This window comes from Leptonychotes weddellii, chromosome 10 (genome assembly GCF_054177405.1).
Source record: "Leptonychotes weddellii isolate Sample4059 chromosome 10, ASM5417740v2, whole genome shotgun sequence".
NCBI lineage: Eukaryota > Metazoa > Chordata > Mammalia > Carnivora > Phocidae > Leptonychotes > Leptonychotes weddellii.
Window position 1 is genome coordinate 52,715,598 of NC_138378.1, and position 21,870 is coordinate 52,737,467.

The window sequence follows — 21,870 nt, forward strand, 5'->3', positions numbered from 1 at the left end:
TTTTTCTTATTCATAATCTGTACCCTATTATTATATAGCCCTGGGGCTATTACTGACTAGAAAAAAGAGAATTTGGGAGAGCTATTTCATTTTTGAAATTAGTGAAGCTAATTTCACTAAGAAATTAATAAAAAGAAGTGAATATTTTTATGTTATTGCTAACATGCATTCAAAGAAAACAGTAATAAATAAACAATACAATAGTTTTGAAATGTTTCCAACGTAAGAGTTTTTATTCTGGTTCTGCGCTCAATTAGAGGTACCTACAACAGACTACAAACAAAAATAATTAGGAAGGGCTCAATAAAAATGGCCAGAAATCAATAATTTTGTTTTGCAGATCTCAGACAAGTTACTAGGTCTTAATTTCAGTCTTAACATTAAGTCATAAAAATTCCTAATTCAGATAAGATAATCAATTTAAAACAAGACTGCAGGCTTGGATTATAACTACCTTAACTTCCCCCAAAAAGCTGAAAATCCTATGACAATAATTTGTCAGATTCAACTTCTGGGTATGTAGAATTTACCAAAAGACTGAGTATAGTGTGGTGAGGACAGGGAAAATAATAGGAAAAAGAATGGAAAAAGCCAGAGCCAATAAGCACAAACAGACCGGAGATCCAGGTGGGGGATAACAGGTAAGTGTATCTGTTTTACAAACAGGATAGGAATGGGTAGAATGAAGGGCGGCCTTACCTCAGCAGAGGGGCTAGTTCCACCGTGATGAGGGGCTGAGGTCTGGGCAGCCCTGGAAGAATGCTGGCTCTCTCAAACATAGTTGCCACTAGACTGCTTTAAGGTTTCTCAGCAGTGGTCCTCAGCCCTTTGCTGCTGTGGGTCGTTCTAGGAGGGAAGGGCAGGGCTGCTTGAGGTGGAGCTATGGCAGCAATGGCGTGGCTGGCTGCCTCCTAGACCCCGGGCTGAGAACCCTCTCTGAGGAGGTAGATGTCAGCATTATTTAAGGGTGTTAGAGTTTTTGCTGTACTGGGAACTAAACTGGCCTGGAAACTGGGGAGTGACCTCAAGTGCACTATTCTTGAGAGAGGTTTCAGGGTGTTCCAGAGATAGGTGATGTCGTCCCCCTCCCACCTTGGGCTGGGGGTGTTTCTTGGGGTTGGACTCTTGGGACCTGATGCCATGAGAAGAGTCATCTGAGTCCGAGGACACCATCTCCTGGAGAGGCAGCCTCTTGGCAGGTTTCTTTTTCTTCTTTCTAGGGTTCTCCTGTCTTAGCTCTCGTAAATCCCCAGTGTCAATTTCTTTGAGTGGACATATTAAGAAAGTAGAGTTCTTCGTTTTTACATCCTCCCTACAGAGAGAGAGAGAGAGCAGTGTTACCCTGGTCTTGTTGGCTGCTGTGTCTGCAGAGATGTCCAAGCCAGCCCTGTGGTGTTTCTCAGCTCTTTGTCCCTTGGACTTCTTCCTATGGAATGGAGTCGCAGAAGTCCCATGGGGTCTGATAGTCTGGGCTGGTCTTTATTCCATGCAGTTCATTTCCACAGATCTTTGATGTCTGGGAGCTTCGTGTAGTACAGAGAACCTAATGTCATTTGAACCCTGTCCTGACCAAGTCAGTGAGTAAAGCAACAATTCCTGACCAAGAAATCCCTTGACATGCCTCAGAATTGACCTGTGTCCACCCCAGGATAAGCTTGGCCACATCATAGTCCAGCTCACTCCTGACATACTGAACTGGAGCTTGTACAGCAGAGACACTCTTCTACACTTAGTTTTCCCTAATTACTCTAGGTGTACCATCAGAAAAAAGTACCCCAAATTAAAAAAATGATATGATTTTTAATTTAATTGACATTAGATATGACTAAGAAGTCATAGAGCTAGTTTTACCATTTAGAAAATATATAGTGTACATGATCAACTAATATTTGACAAGGGAGCCAAGAATACTCAATGGGGAAAGGACAGTCTTTTCAATAAATTGGAAACACTGGAAATCCACATGCTCCTGTCTTACAACACTCACAAAAATTAACATAAAATGGACATAATAAGAACTGAAACCATGAGACTCCTAGAAGATAACACAGGGCAAAAACTCCTCTACACTGGTTTTGGCAATGGTTTTTTAGATACAACACCAAAAGCACAAGCAACAAAAGCAAAACATGAATGGGACTACAACAAACTAAAAAGCTTCTGCACAGCAAAAGAACCAAACAACAAAACAAAGAGGCAACCTAAGGAATGAGAGATAATATTTACAAACCATATACCAGATACTGGATTAATGTCCAAACTATATAAGGAACTCATTCAACTTAATATCAATAATCTGGCAGAATAAACTGTTATTAATTACTGAAAGAAAAAAACAACCCAAATAATCTGATTAAGTAATGGGCAGAGGACCTGAACAGACTTTTTTTTTTTTTTAACAAAAAAAGACATACAAATGGCCAAAAGGTACATGAAAACATGCTCAAGGTCACTAATCAAAAGGGAAATGCAAATCAAAACCACAAGGAGATATCACCTCACACCTGTTAGGATGGCTATTGTCAAAAAGACAAGAGATAACAAGTATTGCTGAGGATGTGGAGAAAGTGAGCCCTTGTACACTGTTAATGGGAGTGTAAACTGGTACAGTCACTATGGAAAACAGTATGGAAACTCCTCAAAAAATTAAAAATGGAACTACAATATGATCCATTAATCCCACTTCTGGGTATACATCCAAAGGAATCTAAATCACTATCTCAAAGAAATATCTGTAGCCCCATGTTCACTACTGCATTGTACACATTAACCAAAATATAGAAACAACCTAAGTGTCCATCAGTGGACGAATGGATCAAGAAAATGTGCCATAAACATATAAAATTCATAAACAATGGAATATTACTTAGCTATAAAAAAGAAGGAAACACTGCCATTTGTGACAAGGATAGACCTTGAGGGTATTATATTAAGTTAAATAAGTCAGAGAAAGACAAATACTGTGTGTCTCACTTATATGTGGCATAGAAACAGAGAATAAAATGGTGGCTACCAGGGGTTGGGGGAGAGGGTGGGAGAAATGGGAAGATGTTGGTCAAAGGGTATAAAAAAATAAAAGAAAATATATTGATCAGTTTATTTATCCAGAACTGTTATCTTTCAAAGAAGGGATCTTGGCGGGGCGCCTGGGTGGCTCAGTCGTTAAGCGTCTGCCTTCGGCTCAGGTCATGATCTCAGGGTCCTGGGATGGAGCCCCGCGTCGGGCTCCCTGCTTGGCAGGAGGCCTGCTTCTCCCTCTCCACTCCCCCTGCTTGTGTTCCCTCTCTCGCTGTATCTCTCTCTGTCAAATAAATAAAAATCTTTAAAAAAAAAAAAAAAAAAAGAAGGGATCTTGGGAACATCATGACTTCATTCTAGCCATGCCCTCATGGCACACTGTTTTGGGAACTTGCCTTTTTCAGGGCCTTCAGGATGAGTTAAAAACACCAGATGCCTGGTGTTAAAACTTATTTTGTTCCCTTAATCAGTATCTATCACCTTGAGCACCCAGGCTTCACTCTGAATAACTTTTGACCATTGCTGCTTCAGATCCTTTTGGAAGTTACGAAGAAAAAATTAAGCGTGGGAGAAGATTTTTAGTTATTTCTAAAAAGAAAATTACATCAATCAAGGATCAAGTTTCACCACATGTGATACTTTTCAAGGATTGGCGCAAAGACTCAAGAGGTAATTCCCAAAAGGGATTAAAAAATGGCCTTCATGAGGATAGCTATGATCAAGAAAAGAAAAAGCAAAACCAAAAAATAACAGATGCTGGCAAGGACATAGAGAAACTGGAACCCTTGTACATTGTTGGTGGAAATATAAAGTGGCAAAGCTGCTGTGTAAAACAGCATGGCACTCCTCAAAATATTAAAAATAGAACTACCGTATGATCTAGCAACTCCACTTCTGTGTATGTATCCACAAGAAGGAAAGTAGGGATTCAAACAGATACGGACACTCATGTTTACCGCAGCATTACACACAATAGCCAAAAGGTGGAAGCAACACAACTGTCTACCAACAGGTGAATGGATAAAGAAACTGGGGTATATACATACAATAAAATATTATTCAGCCATAAAAAGGGACGAAATGCTGGCACACGCTGTAACATGGATGAACCTTGAAGACATTATGCTAAGTGAAAGAGGTTAGTCACAAAGGACAAATACTGTGTGATTCCACTTATATGATACACAAGGACTAGTCAAAATCAGAGAGACAGAAAGTAAAATGGTGGTTGCCAAGGGCTAGGAGCGGAGAGGGAATGAGCAGTGAGTGTTCAATGGGTACAGAGTTTCAGTTTGGGATGATGACAGAATTTGGGGATGGCTCATGTGATGGTTGCACAACAATGTGAATGTACTTAATGCCAACTGAACTGTATGCTTAGAAATGGTTAAAATGATAAATTTTATGATTTGTGTATTTTATCACAATAAAAAAAATGTCACAAGCAACTGTAGTAACATTGGAGAAAGCATCCCAGGAGGCCACCAACAAAATTTCTTGAAATAGGAGGCCAGCACCTATGTGGATGTGTAAGTTTTGTGAGGCTGGGTTCTCAGAGACTCATCCTAAAATCACACAGCAGGGTCGTAACACCATACCTGCTCTGTAAAATCTAAAATCTTACCTACCAGGGCACCTGGGTGGCTCAGCTGATTAAGCGTCAGACTCTTCACCTTGGCTCAGGTCATGATCTCAGGGTCGTGAGATCAAGACCCACGTCAGGCTCCATGCTCAGTGGGGAGTCTGCTTGAGATTCTCTCTCTCCCTTCTCCCTCTGCCCCTCCCCCTGCTTGCACGCTCTCTCTCAAATAAATAAACCTTAAAAAATAAAAATAAAAAATAACATAAAAACCTACCTACATTACCATCAACTGTCCCTCACACTGTTCCCTCCCTCCCAAGCATACTAAGTTGATATGTTCTATTTCCTTTTCAGAGATGTCCTCTATTCCCCAGGTATCAGGACCAGTCACAGTCCAGTCTACCACCTATAACCTCTCAGAAAGAAGAGCAACAAGGAGGAGGAATGGAAAGTAGCAAGAAAGGCACCCAAAGATGAAGGTAGAAGCGAGGCTGACCTGCCTACCTGAAGGATACCAGGAAGATGATCGTGGAAAGAACCCAGGAAGAAGAGCAGGAAAGCTCAAGAAGCAACACATGTCTAGCCCTCAGTAGGGCATCGGTCACATAAATCATGCACCACCTAGATAATTGCATTCTAAGCAGGCAATAATGAAATAAAAGGTGTCCTTGTCATGCCAAAATGCAAGTAATATATTAAGTGGGGAAAAAAGTCACAAACAATATGTTACATTTTCCTGTTGTTATTAAGATTGCGAACATATAAAGATAACTGGAAACCTTTCCATCAAACTGTTAATAGTTGCCTCAGGAAAAAGAATTCCAGTAGGATTGCCACTTACTCCACATTTAAAAAAAATTTTTTTAACTGTCCTAAATGATAAGGGGAAACAAAAATTTTTATTTTGAAGAAAAATAATCAACATAGCAGAGAAAACACACTCTAGAAGGATGTATGTCAAAATATAAATGGTGATTACTTCTGAAATGTGGAACTATGGCTGGTTTTTTTATTCTTCTTGTTTTTAATGTTTAAATTATATTAACTACGCATACTTTTGGAATAAGAGTAAACATAGGCAAGCTGTCATGATCAGAATAAAAAGCGGACTAGGATTTTGATCAAGGAAAAGCCTTTCCATCAAGTCAGCAGATGCAGCTCAGCTACCCCATTTTACTCTCCAGAATGACTGATGTCAACCAAGTTCGAGATATTCCACAAGGAAATGTCCCCTTGCAGGAGGGGGAACAGGGTAAGTGTGAATCTGATGTGAGAGTTCTTATCCAATGCCCCCACCCCACCATGCACCCTCATTCTGCTTGGCCCAAACCCACTCTGAGGAAAGGGGAAGGTGACCATGCTCCTGACTCTAGCTAGTGGATGTTACCCTTCAGCACACTTGGAAAGGCCCCAATAAATGGCTTTCTTTTGTCTTATCTCATGCCAAAACCAAGAAAAATTCAGCGTCCTATTATTTTAGGTTACAGGTTTAAGTAATGTGACAAACAGGTCAAAATCACATATGTGTGTCAGAGAGGAGGGGTAAGATGAGGAAAGCCAAGCACCGTGCCTTCACGGGTTCTTCAGATGCAGCTGGCTCCACTTTTGGGAAGAAAGTGCTGAGCACCTACTCCACACTCTCCTTGGGTCAAAACCCACTTCATTCGCTTGATTAGTGTCAGCTCCTCAGCTATTCTCGCTGGTTCTCCGAGGCCTCATTTCTTTTCTGCCCTAAGTGTCTGTCAGAAAGCTGGTCTTAGAACAGGGGGACCTGATGTTTTATAAAGACCACAAGGCCCCTGAGTTTTAACAATGGAGGGAGCAGAAAATGGAGAGACTGATACAAAAGGCTATTGCCATCCAAATTGTTACCACTGGCCTTCAGGGCTAATAAATCTCCATGACTCTCAACACTCTCTTGTTCCCATACTAGGGCCCCACAGCATGCTTTCTGAAAATAAGCAATGGCATTTGTCCCTCCAGAAAATATGGGACACTCACAGACAGGGTTTGCTGCTGAACTGCTTATTTTTCAGGGCTTTGCTCCAGTCTAGGAAATGGGGCTCCTAATCTGACCACAAGGGACGAGGGAACTAATGACATATTGAAGCTTAATGATTTCAGATGCACAGCTCCTTCTAAGGGAAAAATAGTCAGCAGTGACTGGGCAAGATTATGGGAAGTGATTCATCTCATGTAATGTCAGGGCCAGCGCTGAATCTTGAGGTTTCAATCAACCACTTAAAATCACTGCGGTCAGGAAGACGATGTGAGACCACACTACATAGAGGAAGGGAGGAATGTTAACCATCATGGAATTATGATTTCCTTTGGGACATATTCCTAAATCCAAATGGCTTGATGGAAAATGATTCAACTGTTCAGAGAGAGACAACAAGAGGCTAATATTCAGGAATTGGGAGCTGACCACAGACCCAGATAAAACACAACTGAACCCTAGGAGAGTGGTCTCCCCTCCCATAGACTCATACACAGCCATGTCCCCCAGGCCACACAATTAAAAACACACATCAAGAAGAGAACACTCCTTGCCTTCAAGATCTCAGTGCCCAGTCATTTCCTTCAGATGTCCAGTGATTTTTTTTTTTTTTTTTTGGAGCAAAGGATTAGTTCTATCTGGCTTTCCTGATCACATTTAGAATGTTACTAATTTTTTCAAGAAATCCAACTCCCTCCAAGTGAGTCTTCTTAAAGGAGGAGACTCAGAAGCAATCTGCCCAAGAAAGGATGGATCCCAGCTGTGCCTTGGAGGGATATCCAGCCAGTTACACGGCACCAAGTACGGGCATTCAGCTCAGGCCTGCCAGAGGCACCTTGTCTGGAGGAGCACTTAGTCCCCAGCCTGTACTCAACCAACCTCTCAGTGGGTGACTGAGTAATGTCTGGTAGAGGCACTTCCCTTCACTGGAGAAAACCAGAAGCCAGAGCATCAAACCCACCAGGCATGTGTCCCCTGCTACAGCCCCAGCGGAGGCCCCAGCCTTCTGAGAGGAACAGGATTCCAGGGGAGGAGTCAGGGAACAGCTCTGCTGGGAGCTCTCTGCCTAGCAAGGAGGGAGGATGCCAAGTGGGGGGAAATTTCTCCTGGTTTGCTTGCACTTTGGGATTAGGAGAAATTACATGTGTATTCTCTAAATGGAGAAAGTTATAGCCAGTTTGGGGAATATTTTCACTCAGAACAGATATCTCTATGCTATGAAGTGTAGAAAAAAAGCTCAGGGACATCACTGAAGGTAGGTAAGGCAAGAGTAATCACGTCCCTCCATCGGACACACTCTCAGAAGGCACACCTCCTTCAGCTGGGCTGCCAGAAAATGCACTCATCATGTGGCAGAGGAAAGAGAAAATCAAACCAGTGAGAGCCTCCCTTCATCTCACATTGTAAATGTGGTGATACTAACATTCTCTCCTTTAAGAACTAGTTATTTGGAATTTAGCAATATGGGTAACCTATTGGATGATAGAGGACCAAAGTCCTCCAGAATCATTTAGGTGTCAAATTTTAAGCTGAAACTAAAACTAGGCATCGGCTTTGGCCATATTCAATCAGTTTTGAACCCTTTACCCTCCAAATACTTCCCTTCCTGTCTTTGATTGTGTGTTGCCCTCAGTTAGGAACAAGAAGAGGGGCCTGCAGGAAATACCCTGTCACCCACGACTGAAGGCCTCAAGAAAGAAGAAAAAGTGGAGGTGCAGAACACAGAGAGCTGAATGTCTGGCATCCCAGTTCATGCCTGGGGCCATATACCCCTGTCTGATCAACCCCAAATGGATGGTTATAGTGGATTCAATATTTTAAAGTTAAATTTAGTCAAATGCTGTTCTGTTGGAATTGCAAGCTATAGCATATTTCTTTAAGTAGCCCCTGAAGAAAGCCCACCAGGGTTTTTTTTTTAATGGTCTCATTTGGTATAATGATGTGAAGGCTTACTAAAGACAAACCAAAGGGAGATGGTACCTTTAGAAAGCAAGTTAGGAAGCGCTCCTGAGGAGAAAGGACCTACCAGAAGGAAATCCGAGTGGAGATACAAAATAAGACCTGCACCTTCAGTCTGTGTGCTCACACCTGTCAGCTCTGATTATGGAAACAGAGACAGATTAAACTCTGAATTTAGAGGGTTGGACGTGACCTCTGCTTAAGAGAATTAAATGCAGTCTCTTGCTAGCACAGAGGCGGCTAGAGCAAAACAACAGTGGAGGTTACCATGGGGAGACTGGAGAGTTAATGCATACTTTCGCTGTGTGAAGCCCTAGAAGCTAGGGTAGATAATTAGCAGCTGAGAGCTTTAAATAAGGCCTGGGGCAGGACTAAGATAGAAAACAATTACAGGCTTTTCAAAACACAGAAAGAATTGAATTTTAATTCTAAAATAGGATTGATAATGTTGAATTTAGGGAAAATGGTCAATACCTAGACACATCTATTCATATTCCTTTAAAATGTACTGTAATTTGGATGTCATTTTGTTTGAGTAGGATTTTGAGATCAACAAAAAATGTGCTATAATTTTAAATGAACATTATACTCATCTAGAAGAGAATGAAGGATGGTAGTGTATATTTTCAACAATAATACCTAAGGAAAGATTCTCTGTGAAACCATGCATCTCTCATGGGCATCCACTAGTATTTATTTGTTCACTGGTTCATTCTTCAAATAGTCATTGGGCACATCCTACGAGCTGGACCTTGACAACTATAATTTAGAAGTGGACAGAACCTGGCACCTGCTTTCAAGGACACGTGCCTAACAGGAGTGAGAAACTGAGAAAGTATGTGGCCCAACACAAGGGAAAATTTCTCTAATGAAAACCTCTACAGGATGCAGTGGGATCACCTCAGCGCACAGGATGGCTAGAGTCTCGGAACAGGAATAGCGATGGTGACCCCTGAGTTCAGTGTTAGAGTTCCCTGGAGGCCAAGGGCAAAGAATAACATTCCAGGGAGGGATACACAGCACAGAGCTCTTAAAAAGCATGGCATGGGGAAAAAGCTACAAGTAGTTTAGTATGGTTAATGTGCAGAGGGCTTGTAGGAGGTTGGTTGGAGGGTGGCTAGGGAGAAGTGAGGCTAGGGGGGCAGGCCTGGGTCAGACCCACAAGAGGCTAAACTAGAATAAGAAGGGGCAAGGGAGGGAGACTGAAGGATTTTTTAAGTGGGGGAGGGACTATTGGCAGGAGGCCAAAGGTAGTGGCCTCAGGAAATGAGATGCCTGACCTAAGGCAGCACAGGTCCAGCAGAGCTGAGAAATATTTGCAAATTAGGATCAATATAATTTGGGAGACCCATGGGGTGTATTGGGTGAAGGACAAGAAGAAGCCAAAGATGATGACCAAATTTCTGTAAGGACAACTCTGTGACTGACAGGTGGCAAAGAGAACTGAGTCAGGGCAGGCAGAGATGGGAGTGGGTCTGTGGAAAGCTATACTTTCAGTATTAGATGTGCTGAATTTGAGGTTCTGTACATTCAGGTGGATGGGTGGAAATACCAGGATTCCTGCCATGGACTCAGCATCTGCTTTACCCCAAGCACACACTGACCATCTCCAATCCTCACACCACCCTAATCTCACTGTAAGCAAACAAGCTCCTAGATGATAAGCAACCTGCCCAAGGGCGCAAACTAAGTGAGGGTGGGGCTGGTATAGGAAATCAGGTCTTAGCTTCCAAGGCCCCTTCCACCTAGTTCTTATCAGCCAAGTCTGCAGTTACAACCAGCGGGGGAGCTTTCAGCAAAGTCCATCCCAGGTCCCACTCTGAGAGGCTACGATTCTGATGCGGGAGCACAGGAGTGGTCTGGGGTGGAGAGGGAGATATGAGGTCCTTAGTGTAAGTGGAGTCATGGAAGTAAGGGATGTGGTTGAAATTGGGCAGGGAGGAAATCCAGAGGGAGCAGGAGCCATGACAGGTCTCAAGAGGAGGAGGAGGGGTGGTCAAGAGAGTCAAATAGACCCTACACTGAAACAGCATGCACAGTCTGTGTAAGCGGTCTGAGTGGCCCCTGTGGGAATAGCTTCACAAGGGGGTAAGGGGGGAAGCCAATACCCAAGCCTCCTCAGGAAGGGAAGAGAAGGTAAGCAAGGGGAGACACCAGCCTATGAGACTGCCCACATACAGCGTGGCTGTGAAGGGAGGGAGGATGCCAGATCACACTGCTGAACCAAGGGAGCTCGATGGATTTAGGACTGGGGGTGTGTGTGCATGCATGTGTGCATGTGCGTAAACAGTGGAGGCAAACTTGGGTTTTGGCTGGGTGAAGGAATCAGGAGAGGAGCTAGGGAGATAGGAGAGAATCCTGGATAACTGATGGAGCAAGAATTGGGTAGTGGCAACAGGCTCTGGAGCCTGGTGGGCAGGTCAGCCTTGGATGAGAGAAGGTACTTTGATATCAGGGGGGAAGACAGAGGTTTCTCCAAGCCTAGAGGTGGGGGAAAAGAAGTGGAGGAGAGAATGTCTGATGGTTTCTGTTTATGAAGTGCAAGATGATGCCATCAGGTGAATGAAGGCTGGCACCCAAGACAACTTACAAACTCCAAGTGAAGTTGGAGGGTGTTTCCAGGATCCTTTCCCTAACCCTTGCTCAAAATCCACCTTCACCTCCAAGGTTATGGCTCTGACTCTAGCTGTGATGCCCCTCGTCAGCCCCATGGACTTCAGTTTTTGTCTACTTTCTAGGCCTCAGCTTCTTCTTATTGACTTTGTTTTAATCTACCTTTCCAGCTTTTAGCAATCCTACTTCCTCAGATGAAAAGGTATTCACCCCACTGTAGCCGCTGGAAACTGCCACCCACCCACCCACCCTTGCTCACCTGGGCACAGACAAGCCAGGACCAATACCACATTCTCACTCCCCAGCAAGGGGAGAAGCAGACAATTGACTGGTCCCAACTGCAACTTAATCTAACCTTTGCTTCATTAGAAGGCCTTGAACCTTTACAAATAAAAGGAGAATAATTCCTTCAAGTTCATGACAGGATTGAGTGTTTTTCTGAAGAGTCCGTAAAATAATGTTGCGTTTGAGATTAGAACCAGATAGACAAATAACCAGCAAGTAAGAGGTGTGATGTTGAAGGAATAATAATCACAGAACTACATTTTAAGCAGGAGGTCCTCCACCTCTGCTTTTCTCCCCAAGTATTTAGACATCATGAATCCCAACTCAGAAACAGATTAAAGGTGCAAAGATATAAATAAAGTTCAGGGAGTATAAACAGTTGGGTCTACTTACACTTTTGGGTCCTCCTGAATTGGGGGTGATTTTATATGAGAGCAAGAGAGAGCATACTTGTTTTGGCTGATCTTAATAAGTGCACTCCGAGGGCAAAATTCCTGTAACAATACCAAAAGAGTTCATGCAACTTAAATCAGAAATGTCTACAATTTAGATGTAATTTTATTTCAGCTTGATCCATTACAATAGCTGCTAGCCATTATCCTATTCAGGATGACACTTAAGAGGGCAGTCAAATGGCAGAGTCTGGTTTGATAATTATATGCTAAGTAAAAGTCATCGACGAGTCCTCCCGGTCGTTTCTCCATATCCTGGATCACGTGCAAGGCCATCCAGTACATGCACATGTCTGCCCATGCACATGCGCATGTATACCCACACATCCCTCCCCAGAGCTACCTTCCTATTTACCTTTACTTCAGCCATGGCCATCTCTTTCCTAGACTCAGAAACTATAACCACCACCCCTTGCCAGATGTGCCACCTTCAGCCCCGTGATCTCTATCAGAACTGTCTTCAGTGTCTCGCCCCTGACCACGCTGCTCTAGTCTACAGGGCCTCACTGCCCTGGGGTAAATTCCAAGGTCCCTCCTGGGCTTTGAGGCTCTTTCTCAGGGATCCTAGGACAACTGCTTCATCTCTCCCCACACGCTGGGGCGTGCCCAGGGACATCTCTTCAAATGTCCCTTAATTTGCTTTCTCCTCTTTTGCCTAGTAGATATCCCCAGAGTGGTGCCTCATGTCAGAAAAGCTTCCCGACCACTGCCCTCTAGACTGCTTTTTACTGTCATCCAAACAGCTCCACGAAAGTCTATTTTGTCTTAAAGTTTTTTGTTTTTTTTTTTCTTCTGGGTTGATAAGAAGGTACCCCTTTCTCCTTGTTCTGTCAGATTGGAAACTGCTTCTGGGGCCATTGACTCTGATGGTCTTTACTCTTTGCCTTTAACTCTAAAATTCATTTACCATGACCCCTCTCCTGATGGATACACCTCATGCTATAGGCAAGAACTGACTGGATATTTTTATTCTGTATACTAGGCAGTTGGGCACAGACATTCAGAGAGTAGGCCATGGAGCCAGACTGGCTGGGTTCAAATGCCCACTGTCCCACTTACCCTGTGTGTGACTTAACCTCTCTGCTTCGGTTTCTTTATCTGAAAACGGAAATAAGAATGGTACCTGCTCGCAGTGTTTTGAGCATTCAATTGTTCATTACATATAAAGTACCTGATTAGGACCTGTGGCACATAAGTGCTTCATAAAGTTAGCCTCTAGTATTTTACTTCTTGCTTTTTGCTTCCTAGTCTATTTTCCAGGCATATTAAATGGCCCATCAAGACAATGTCATTTCCATTAGAAATATCATTCATTTAAGTAATTTAAAAAGCAATTTTGAGAATCTCCCCTTCATCAGAGGCCTGTGCGGGGGGGCTACAAAGATGAATAGGCCACAGTCCCCGCCTTTAAGGAACTGGGAGTTGGTGAGGAAGCCAGTGTGGGAAGGGGGAAGTATAGTGTGCAGAGGAATCCTGAGGGCCTCAGCAGGATGTGACAGTTGGGCAGTCTTTCCGGTGACAGGAGTTTCTGCAGAGAGAGGATGGGAGGATGGTCCAGAAAGAGGGAAAGACTAGGGGCTTGGAGAAGCCCACTGTAGTCAGGAAGCAGTGAGCCTTCCATGGGGCTGGGGCCATGCTGGGTTCAGGCTGGGTTTTTCCTTGAGGTTGATGAGAAGCGTGTGTGTGTGTGTGTGTGTGTGTGTGTGTGTCCGGGGACATCAGGCAGACAAGTGACATCAGCAGATATGTAAACTGATAAAGAGGCTTTCTAAAGCGTTTAGGGAAATTCATAGGGAGGCCAGGGAGGGGAACAGAGCAGGCTGAGAAGAGGCAGGCAAGGAAGAGAGAGAGAAAGGTGCTGTAAGAAACTGGGGAGGACAGTAAAGAACTGGAGTGAGTCTCCCCAGTTGTCAAATGTGGAAGGAGAGCCAAAAAGGCCATTCGATGAAGGAGTTAGGAAGCCGTGGCAACCTCAGTGAGGGTAGATTTTGCGTTGCAGAGTGGGCAGAATCCGAACTGTAAGGAGTAGGAACAGGGGCAGCTAGGCAAGTCATTCCTTCAGGACATCTGGCAGCGCCAGGAAAGAGCGAGGCATTGCCCAGAAGGAGGTGGGAAGCCACTTTCTACCTAGTGAGAAAGCCCTTTCTTCAATGAAAGTACTTACTCTCCGGTTGTTGCATTTCAAAACTGTGTAGAATTTATCGTCGGCCACATCCTGATTCGGAAGTGCTATGACAATGGCAGGGACATAGAAGTCAAATCCGTTGGGTATCACAATTTTGGCAAAGACATAATCTCCAACCTGTAGATGAGAACGTACATCATAGCAAATATTTTGCTTGTTGATCTTATAAGCAATGTCAACATAAGCCTGTTTTAAAATACTCCAAGGTGATTAGCAAGTACTGATGCTATAATTCAAATACATATATTTTCTCAGCTAAGAAAGAGTCAATAGTTTGAAAATTCCTCAGGCTCACTGGGCCACCCCTGGAATTCTGTAATCAGTCTAGGGGAGCCCCCAGTTTTCACGGGACTTCTTCACCTGACAAGGATCCCAGGCTGGGGGGCAGCCAGCAAACTGGCAAGAGTTCTGGAAACCATATCCTATAAAGACTGGTTGAAGGAACCTATTTCACAAGGACTGCCACCCAGACAATGTAAAGCAGCAGGTTTGTTTAATGTTCCAAAGCATACACCTGGAGTCCATAGGCAAAAGTTACAAAGAGACAGCTTCTAGCAGAAAGAAAATCTTGTGAAGCATGCGGAGGTTGCTGGGCATGTGTCAGATGGACAGGACCAACTGTCAGGGGCAAAGTGGACCGGTGGGCGCTCTGGGTCTGGCCAGGGAGGTGCCGACAGACACTGGGCATGGAATCCTAGGAGTGCTCATCCGGTGCTTTGCCTCCTGGCTCCCGCTGTCCAAGACAGCAGTGCTGGAGCTCTGGGAGCTTTCTGCCTCTCCCTCTGCTGGCCTGGGGGCTGGGAAGGATGGGCCCCATGCAGCCCAGCTTTCAAGGATGTATATGCAGATGAGAACACGGCAGCCCAGCCAACCTGTGGAATTCGTGTTCAGGTGTAACTGCATTATGGCATCAAGGTCGGGCAATAACTAACTATAACGTCAAGGAAAGCTCTACCTCTGCCCTTGATATTTACATCGGTTTTAATATCATCTTTTGCAGTTAAAGTTTCCAGGGTGTTAGCAGTTACAGCAGCTCTCTTCCCCCGCCATCTGCTGTCTGTAAAGCAACAAGGGCCGCAGGGGCCAATGTAAGCAAGCCTATGCAGTCATGAGGCTCCTTAACAGGGTGTTAGCAGATCAAGGTGCAGGAAAAAAGTTGCCAGGGCAGGGGCCATACAAACAGGGGTCACTGCTTTTCCTGCCCAAACACAAGCTCCCTGGAGGAGCCCAACCAGGTGTTCAGCAGAGGCCCACCAGTGGCCTCGCCATCCTGTTATCCACGACTGTGGGGATGGTGGAAAGGGCCCCAGAAAAGATCGCTGGAGCAAGTACCTGGAGCAGGGGACAGGGCATGGCGCCCCCGATAGGCGTGATGAACGAGGTGGGCACAGCCTTGGTGTCTCCGTACCTGAAATCCACCAGTGCATGGGTGGGGCTCACACACTTCTTCACAACCCCTGCAAGGCATGAAGTTTAAAATATAATATGAAGACAAATAATGCCTATTCTCTTAGGCTTACGCCATCTTGTTGGCTAATTTATAACACTTGGCCTGTTTAAATCAGCATGCCCCTTTGATTTCTCCAGGAGGTAACAGTGGATACTGTACGATGCATACGGGGGTTGACCGACTCAAAGTGGTGAAGTGCACAGCTCTGGTCTGGACACCGCTGAGCTGTGAAGCCCAGAGAACATGCAGAAGCTGTTTGTCCGCCATCACCAGCAGCAATCCTGACAAGAATGTCATTCCTAGAAATAAATATCCTCTTCCTGGCTACTTCTTACCATCTGATTTCCTTATTTACTTACTTTAGCCATATTTCCTTCTATACTCCTCACATATAGAAAATCAGAGTTGTTAAATTGTGAAAGTCCAAGAAAGTAGGAATTCCCATCATCAACTTTTCATCTAATATCAGATAAATGAAAAGCTAACTAGGCTGAACACATCCTCTGGCTTCCCTAAAATGCACTACCAAAAAAGGAACAAAGGAAAAAGGTGCAAGAAGTTTCCTTGTCTTTTAGCTGTACTCAAAGGGATGATTATAGTAGGGAAAAAAAATACCCGTTTTAAGGTTCACTTATTCTAGCTCAGATTTATTTTCCTATCATAAAAGGATTATAAATATTAAGGAAGTTTTGACAGGGACACTTCCCCAGGCAGTGAAGCTGCAGTAAGACTCCTACTCTGAGAGAGAAATGTGCGTGTGCCCCCCGGGGTCCCACGACACCAGGGCCTGGCACTGCTGCCCCAGTTCACACACTTACCTTGGCCAAGTCCCATGGCCTTTGATGTGGCAAAGAAATGGCTGGTGTTTTTCATCTTGAGTTCATGTCTCTTGTTTTAAATGGCCAAAGAAATGACAACCTTTTTTTTTTTTTTTTAACACACATACACACAACAAGCGAAACCCAGTTCCACTTGGTGTGTGTTTTTTCATTGGATTAAAATGTTGTTTGGTTTTTGAAATAGTCTTTATACATTATTCACACATTTGCTGCCATAAACTGACTTTATCCTTTTAATTAGAAAAACAAACACTGCTTTTTAGAAAGACTTCCTATTAGGGAAGCAATGAAGAACCACTCCTAATTGAGAAGGTCATATCCCACACACTGGCGAGCCCCCACACTCCCTCCCAGGGTTCACAGTGAAGGGCCTGGGCTGCCATGATGGCCACACTGGCCAGTGTGATCCTCCTCAAATTCTTAGCCTCTGGGACTTAGCAGAGTCTACTCATAAACCTGCTAGGCAGGGTTTCAGTTGTTTGCCTAAGTGGAGTAGCTGTGATAGACACTGGATCGCCACAAAGTCTAAACCATTTACTATGTGTCTTTCAAAGAAAAACCCTGCCAACCCTGCTCCACATGATTAGATCTACACTTTTTGGTATCTTACAACAACCTCTTTTTAGTTCCTTCCATTGTTTTCTTCTTTGTACAAGCTCTGCAGAAATGGGCCTTTGCTCACCTGCAGAAATTGGTCCAGTGTCTCCCAGCCCAACGTTAGAACCAGCCTCGTCATGTGGGCAGCCTGGCTGGCTGTGCTCTGGAAGCTGGAGGACCATGAGTGGGCCTGTCGAATTATGGCTCAGCCTCTGCATTTGCTCTTTCTCTATCTAATTAAGGAGCTGCTACCATTTCTAAGTCCCGATTCAAGATCAGCATCTAATTCTGTTTTCCCTTGTGCTGCAGTTCCTCTTTGTCCTCACCCCCAGAGAGGTGAGACTGGGTCTCCTGACTCTGAAATGTCTCCGGAAACCACTTCGGGGGCCTGGGCTTCCTCCCAGTGAAGGCTTGGCGATCCCAGTCACCTTCCTTGGGTACAGGTTGGGCCCCCCACCTCAGCCAGGGGGCTCTCCTGTACTCAGGCTGGAGAAAAAGGAATGTGCCCCTGTTGAGCCCCTCAGCAAAAATGTGGCCCGCTTTCAAGGGTCAGAAGACAGCAGAAATACTCCAAGTAGGTAGGTCAGTTCATTTTGTGAAAGACGCAGGAAGAGTTCTCAATCTTTGCTCCAAACAGGAATTTCTCAGACTGGAGACTGGATCTTTTACCTATGGCTCTAACTTTCTGATAAGCACAGCCCAGCTTAAATTCCATCTCCCGAAAAAGGCTTTCCCTTTGCTTCACCAAAAGCAGCCCTTCCACCTGCCCTACTCCACTGAAAGTCATCTTGCACATCTATTCATCATAGTCTCTTCTCCCTTCAGCCTCAGAGGTTTCCTTTCTAGCCCCCTGGGCTAATTTTTGCCTCTTTGAATTGCTGTTAAGGTTTTTAAACTGCTGTTAGCGTTTTTGAATTGCAAGCACCTCCCTTGACCCCCAGGAGAGGACAGAAGTTGTTTCTGTCTCTCAAGAGAAGCTCTCACATGGGATGAGAGAAAAACTCTTTATAGGCAATTCACACTTTCCAATTTAAAAAATACAGTACATTACCATATTTAATCGACACCACAATCTTACAGGGGTTCTAATTGTTTTAATTTCATTCAGGAGGATAAAGAAACTGAGGCTCAGAGAACTTCAGTGATTCTAGTCACATGGCTAGTAGAGGAAAAAGGCAGACTTCAAATAAATAAAAACTTGGGCTTTTCTGACCCCAAAACATGACACCTGAGAAGGTATTCAGTTCCTCCTCCCCTGCCTCTGCCACCTGCCTTTTTCTTCCCTTGTAACTTGTTTCTGTGGCATAGTGCAGAAATTGTGCAACTCAGACTTTTCATCATCATGGATTTCCTGAAGTCAATGCTTCTTTTCACTGAAGAACAGGAAGGAGGACCCGATTCCCACAAATAATGACTTAAAATAATGTTTTGAAATGTGTCTTCCTCCCTGCCTTTCAGCATCCTAATGACCCAGACTCTTGGCTTGTCACTTCCATTCTGAACAATGCAGTCATTCCTTAACCCAATATTCCACACTGACCCCGGAAGAGAGTCAGCCATACAGAAATCCCTGCCCTGACTGCCGACGATGACAGCAACAACCGGTCTAGCTCTGCTCCTGTGTGGACCTGGCCTGAAGCGAGAGATACTATGACCCAATTACCCCAAAGCCACCTACTACTGAGATACATTTCAAAGCCAGATATTTTTCATTAGAAATGTTTAGAAGGCTCCAGACAAAAGTTATCAAAAAAGGTGTCACCCGCGAATATCATGCTGTGCTCCACAAGTCTCTGTTTGGCCTTCTTTTTCACAAGGGAGAAAACAGTAATGCATAGTAACCAGGTGATCTCAAGTAGTGTCACTAATGAGGCCGATGGACATCATGTGCCTCTGGATGGGATATCTTGAGAGGGACATGACATTATGCCATCACTTAGGTAGCAAGCTGTCCAGGAATGCACACTCTGAGCCTAAGCTAACCGAGGAACATTCTATAAGGTAATTGATCTTACTCTTAAATAACATCAGTATCATGAGAAATGATAGGAAAGGCTAGAGAATAATTCTAGATTAAAGAAGACTAAGGAGACATGTTAACCCAATGTTAACATGATTCTGGACTCGACCTATTCTAGAGACAAAAAATATAAAGCCATAATTGAGACAATTAACAAAATTGAAATATACAGGTAAAAAGTAGTATAATAATGTTAAATTTCCTGGATCTTATAACTTTATTATGATTATGTTAAGAGAATACCCTTGTTCTTGAGAAATATACACTGATGCATTAAGGAGTAAAGGGGCATAATGATGTTACCTAATCTCAAATAGTTCAGAAAAAATAATGTGTATGTGTGGAATTGAGTAGAGAGAAAGAGAATAAAATAAAATTATAAATGTGGTAAAATAAACATGACAAAAGCTAATCATTGGCAAAACTGGGTAAAGTGTATACAAAAGTTCTATTATTCTTGTAACTTTTCTGTAAGTTTGAAATTATTTTTTATAAAAAAATAACTCTATGAGTTGGGTTGTTCCCAATTAAAGATTCACTGACTTCAGGGGGGAAGAGGGAACAGAAATGAAGTACATTCAGGAACACAGACATGATCATTTAATTTGCCTGAGTCAGTATTTACTAACTAGCCACTCATCCAAATTACTGATTATATGACTAAATTCAAATGTGTATTCCCTCCACACAGACTTATTTGAGTTTAATCATAGCCACAAATTAAAAATTCTCAAATAGCCAGATCTGAACTGTTGGTGGCATGCACTCTCTGCCTCTAATTGCATATTTAAAGGGAAAAAAAAAACAAAACAGGGCAATAATGATTGCTGACATGATCTCAGGAATTGCATGCGGCCATGGTGTCACCTGCTTTCTCGACTTCCCCAGACTGGCAGCAGTAGGTCTTTGGCATTTCTTATCACACGAGAATGGTGTGGAGGAAAAGTTTGAGTTGTTCTACTTTTCTCCAGGACCCTGGCCAGCGAACTGATCCCAAGCCCTAATGCAGCCATTTGGAAGCCAGTCCTTTCCTGCATTTCCATTCAACTGCCGAATTAGCCTCAGACCCCTCTCTGGGGCTCCAATTCAGAAAATCAAGCAGAGGCACCCCCCCCCCGCCGCCATAATCACCACCCAGCAAATCTGGGTCCCAGAGAAAGGGAAGGTTTTTGGGCCCTACTCTTACAAAGAAGAGTTTTGTGCCTTGGCCTATGAGCTCATCTCAAATGCTCCAATCCACATTTAATTACTCTCATCCAGTCAGCTCCAAAGCACATCTAGTGAATTTCAAAGAAAATGTCCTAGCTCTCAGTTCTCCACATATGCCTGCTGCAACCCAAAACTCCTGCTGAAGTATTTTTCCCCACTTAAAAAGATTCAATGAAATTTAATTAATAAAGAATGATTCTTTTAACTGGTGATTGACAGATAATGCCTATGCAAGACCGGCTGTGTTTCTACAGTATCATCTTTCTGCCCCACGGATCTTCCTCAGGGCTCTCTCCCTAAGCTCTCTTTTCCCTACAGGCCCTTCCCATATCAATGACACTTACGTGTTGATGTCTCAAAAATCTCTATCTCCAGACAGATTTCCTCCTGAGACTCTAGACCCTTATCTCTAATTGCTTTTCTGACAACTTCAGCAATTGGAAGCAATTAGAGATAGGGGTCTAGAGTCACAAGAGGAAACCTGTTTGGAGACAGAGATTTTTGAGATATCAACACCTAATAGTGTACCTACAATTCATCATGCCCCAGACACATCATTATCTTCCTGTGCATACCAACATCTCCTGCACGTATCACTATCTACCATATGGCCCAAGCCAGGGACCTGAGGGACATTCCAACCCACTCTGTATCCACTCTTCACACAACAGGGGAAGAGAGCTTCTGTGAACTTCAAGGGTGATTATGTTTTTGCCTGCTTTCCATGTAGTTCCCCAATAAAGTCCAAACTTCTTAACATGACCTTTTATGAATGGCCCCATACTTCCCTCTCTGAAGACCTTTATTATTTTCTACCTTTTCTTTGCCTTCTAGGTTCCAGCCATAATCTATTTTATTTCTCCAGATAGAAAATGTTTGTCTCCACCTCTAGATACATATTATTTTCACTGTCCACAAAGTTCTCACTTGAACTGTACCTGGCTGGTTCCTTCAGGATCACATGTCCCACAAACTTTTGGGAAAAGCTCTTGGGGGTGCCTGGGTGGCTCAGATGGTTAAGCTTCTGCCTTCGGCTCAGGTCATGATCCCAGGGTTCTGGGATCGAGTCCCGCATCAGACTCCCTGCTCAGCGGGGAGCCTGCTTCTCCCTCTGCCTCTCTCTCTCTCTGTCTCTCATGATTAAATAAATAAAATCTTTAAAAAAAAAAAAAAAAAAAGCTCTCGGGTCCAGCCACACTGGCCTCTTCTACCAACATGCCATATGTACTCTGGCCTCCGGACTCTGTACTGCTGTTCCCTCTGCTTAGAACTCTTCCCCCAGGGACGCCTGGGTGGCTCAGTATGTTAAGCATCCAACTCTTGATTTCAGCTCGGGTCATGATCTCGGGGTCCTGGGATTAAGCCCCACAACAAGCCCCATGTTGGGCTCTGTGATCAGCAGGGAGTCTGCTTGAGGAGTCTCTCTCTCCCTCTCGTTCTGCAGCCCCCCGACTCGTGCTCACATTCTCTCTCAAAATAAATGAATCTTTAAAAAAAAGAAGAAAAAGAAGAACTCTCTTCCCCCAGATAATTTCATGGCTTGCTCCTTCTCCTTTAAGTCTTATTCACACAACGCCTTCCCAAGAAGTTCTTCATTGGCCACCATATTTAAAATTGCAGACTTTACCTTGACACTCTCAATTCCCTTTGTAGCTTGATTTT

The 21,870-nt window shown here is 43.9% G+C and overlaps 1 protein-coding gene across 1 annotated transcript in view; it reads right to left on the bottom strand.

Annotated features, from left to right (window-relative positions):
• Window positions 1–204: 204 nt before the first annotated feature.
• The window catches only part of VWA3B (von Willebrand factor A domain containing 3B), a 175,609-nt gene continuing 153,943 nt past the window's right edge, over window positions 205–21,870 (bottom strand). Inside the window, exons 21-25 of the mRNA XM_081832306.1 lie at window positions 15,426–15,550; window positions 14,073–14,210; window positions 11,850–11,950; window positions 964–1,312; window positions 205–911 (exon numbers count right to left, since the gene is read on the bottom strand). Coding sequence (XP_081688432.1) covers window positions 798–911; window positions 964–1,312; window positions 11,850–11,950; window positions 14,073–14,210; window positions 15,426–15,550 — 827 coding nt within the window. The 3' untranslated portion in view covers window positions 205–797. The remainder of the gene's footprint in view (window positions 912–963; window positions 1,313–11,849; window positions 11,951–14,072; window positions 14,211–15,425; window positions 15,551–21,870) is intronic.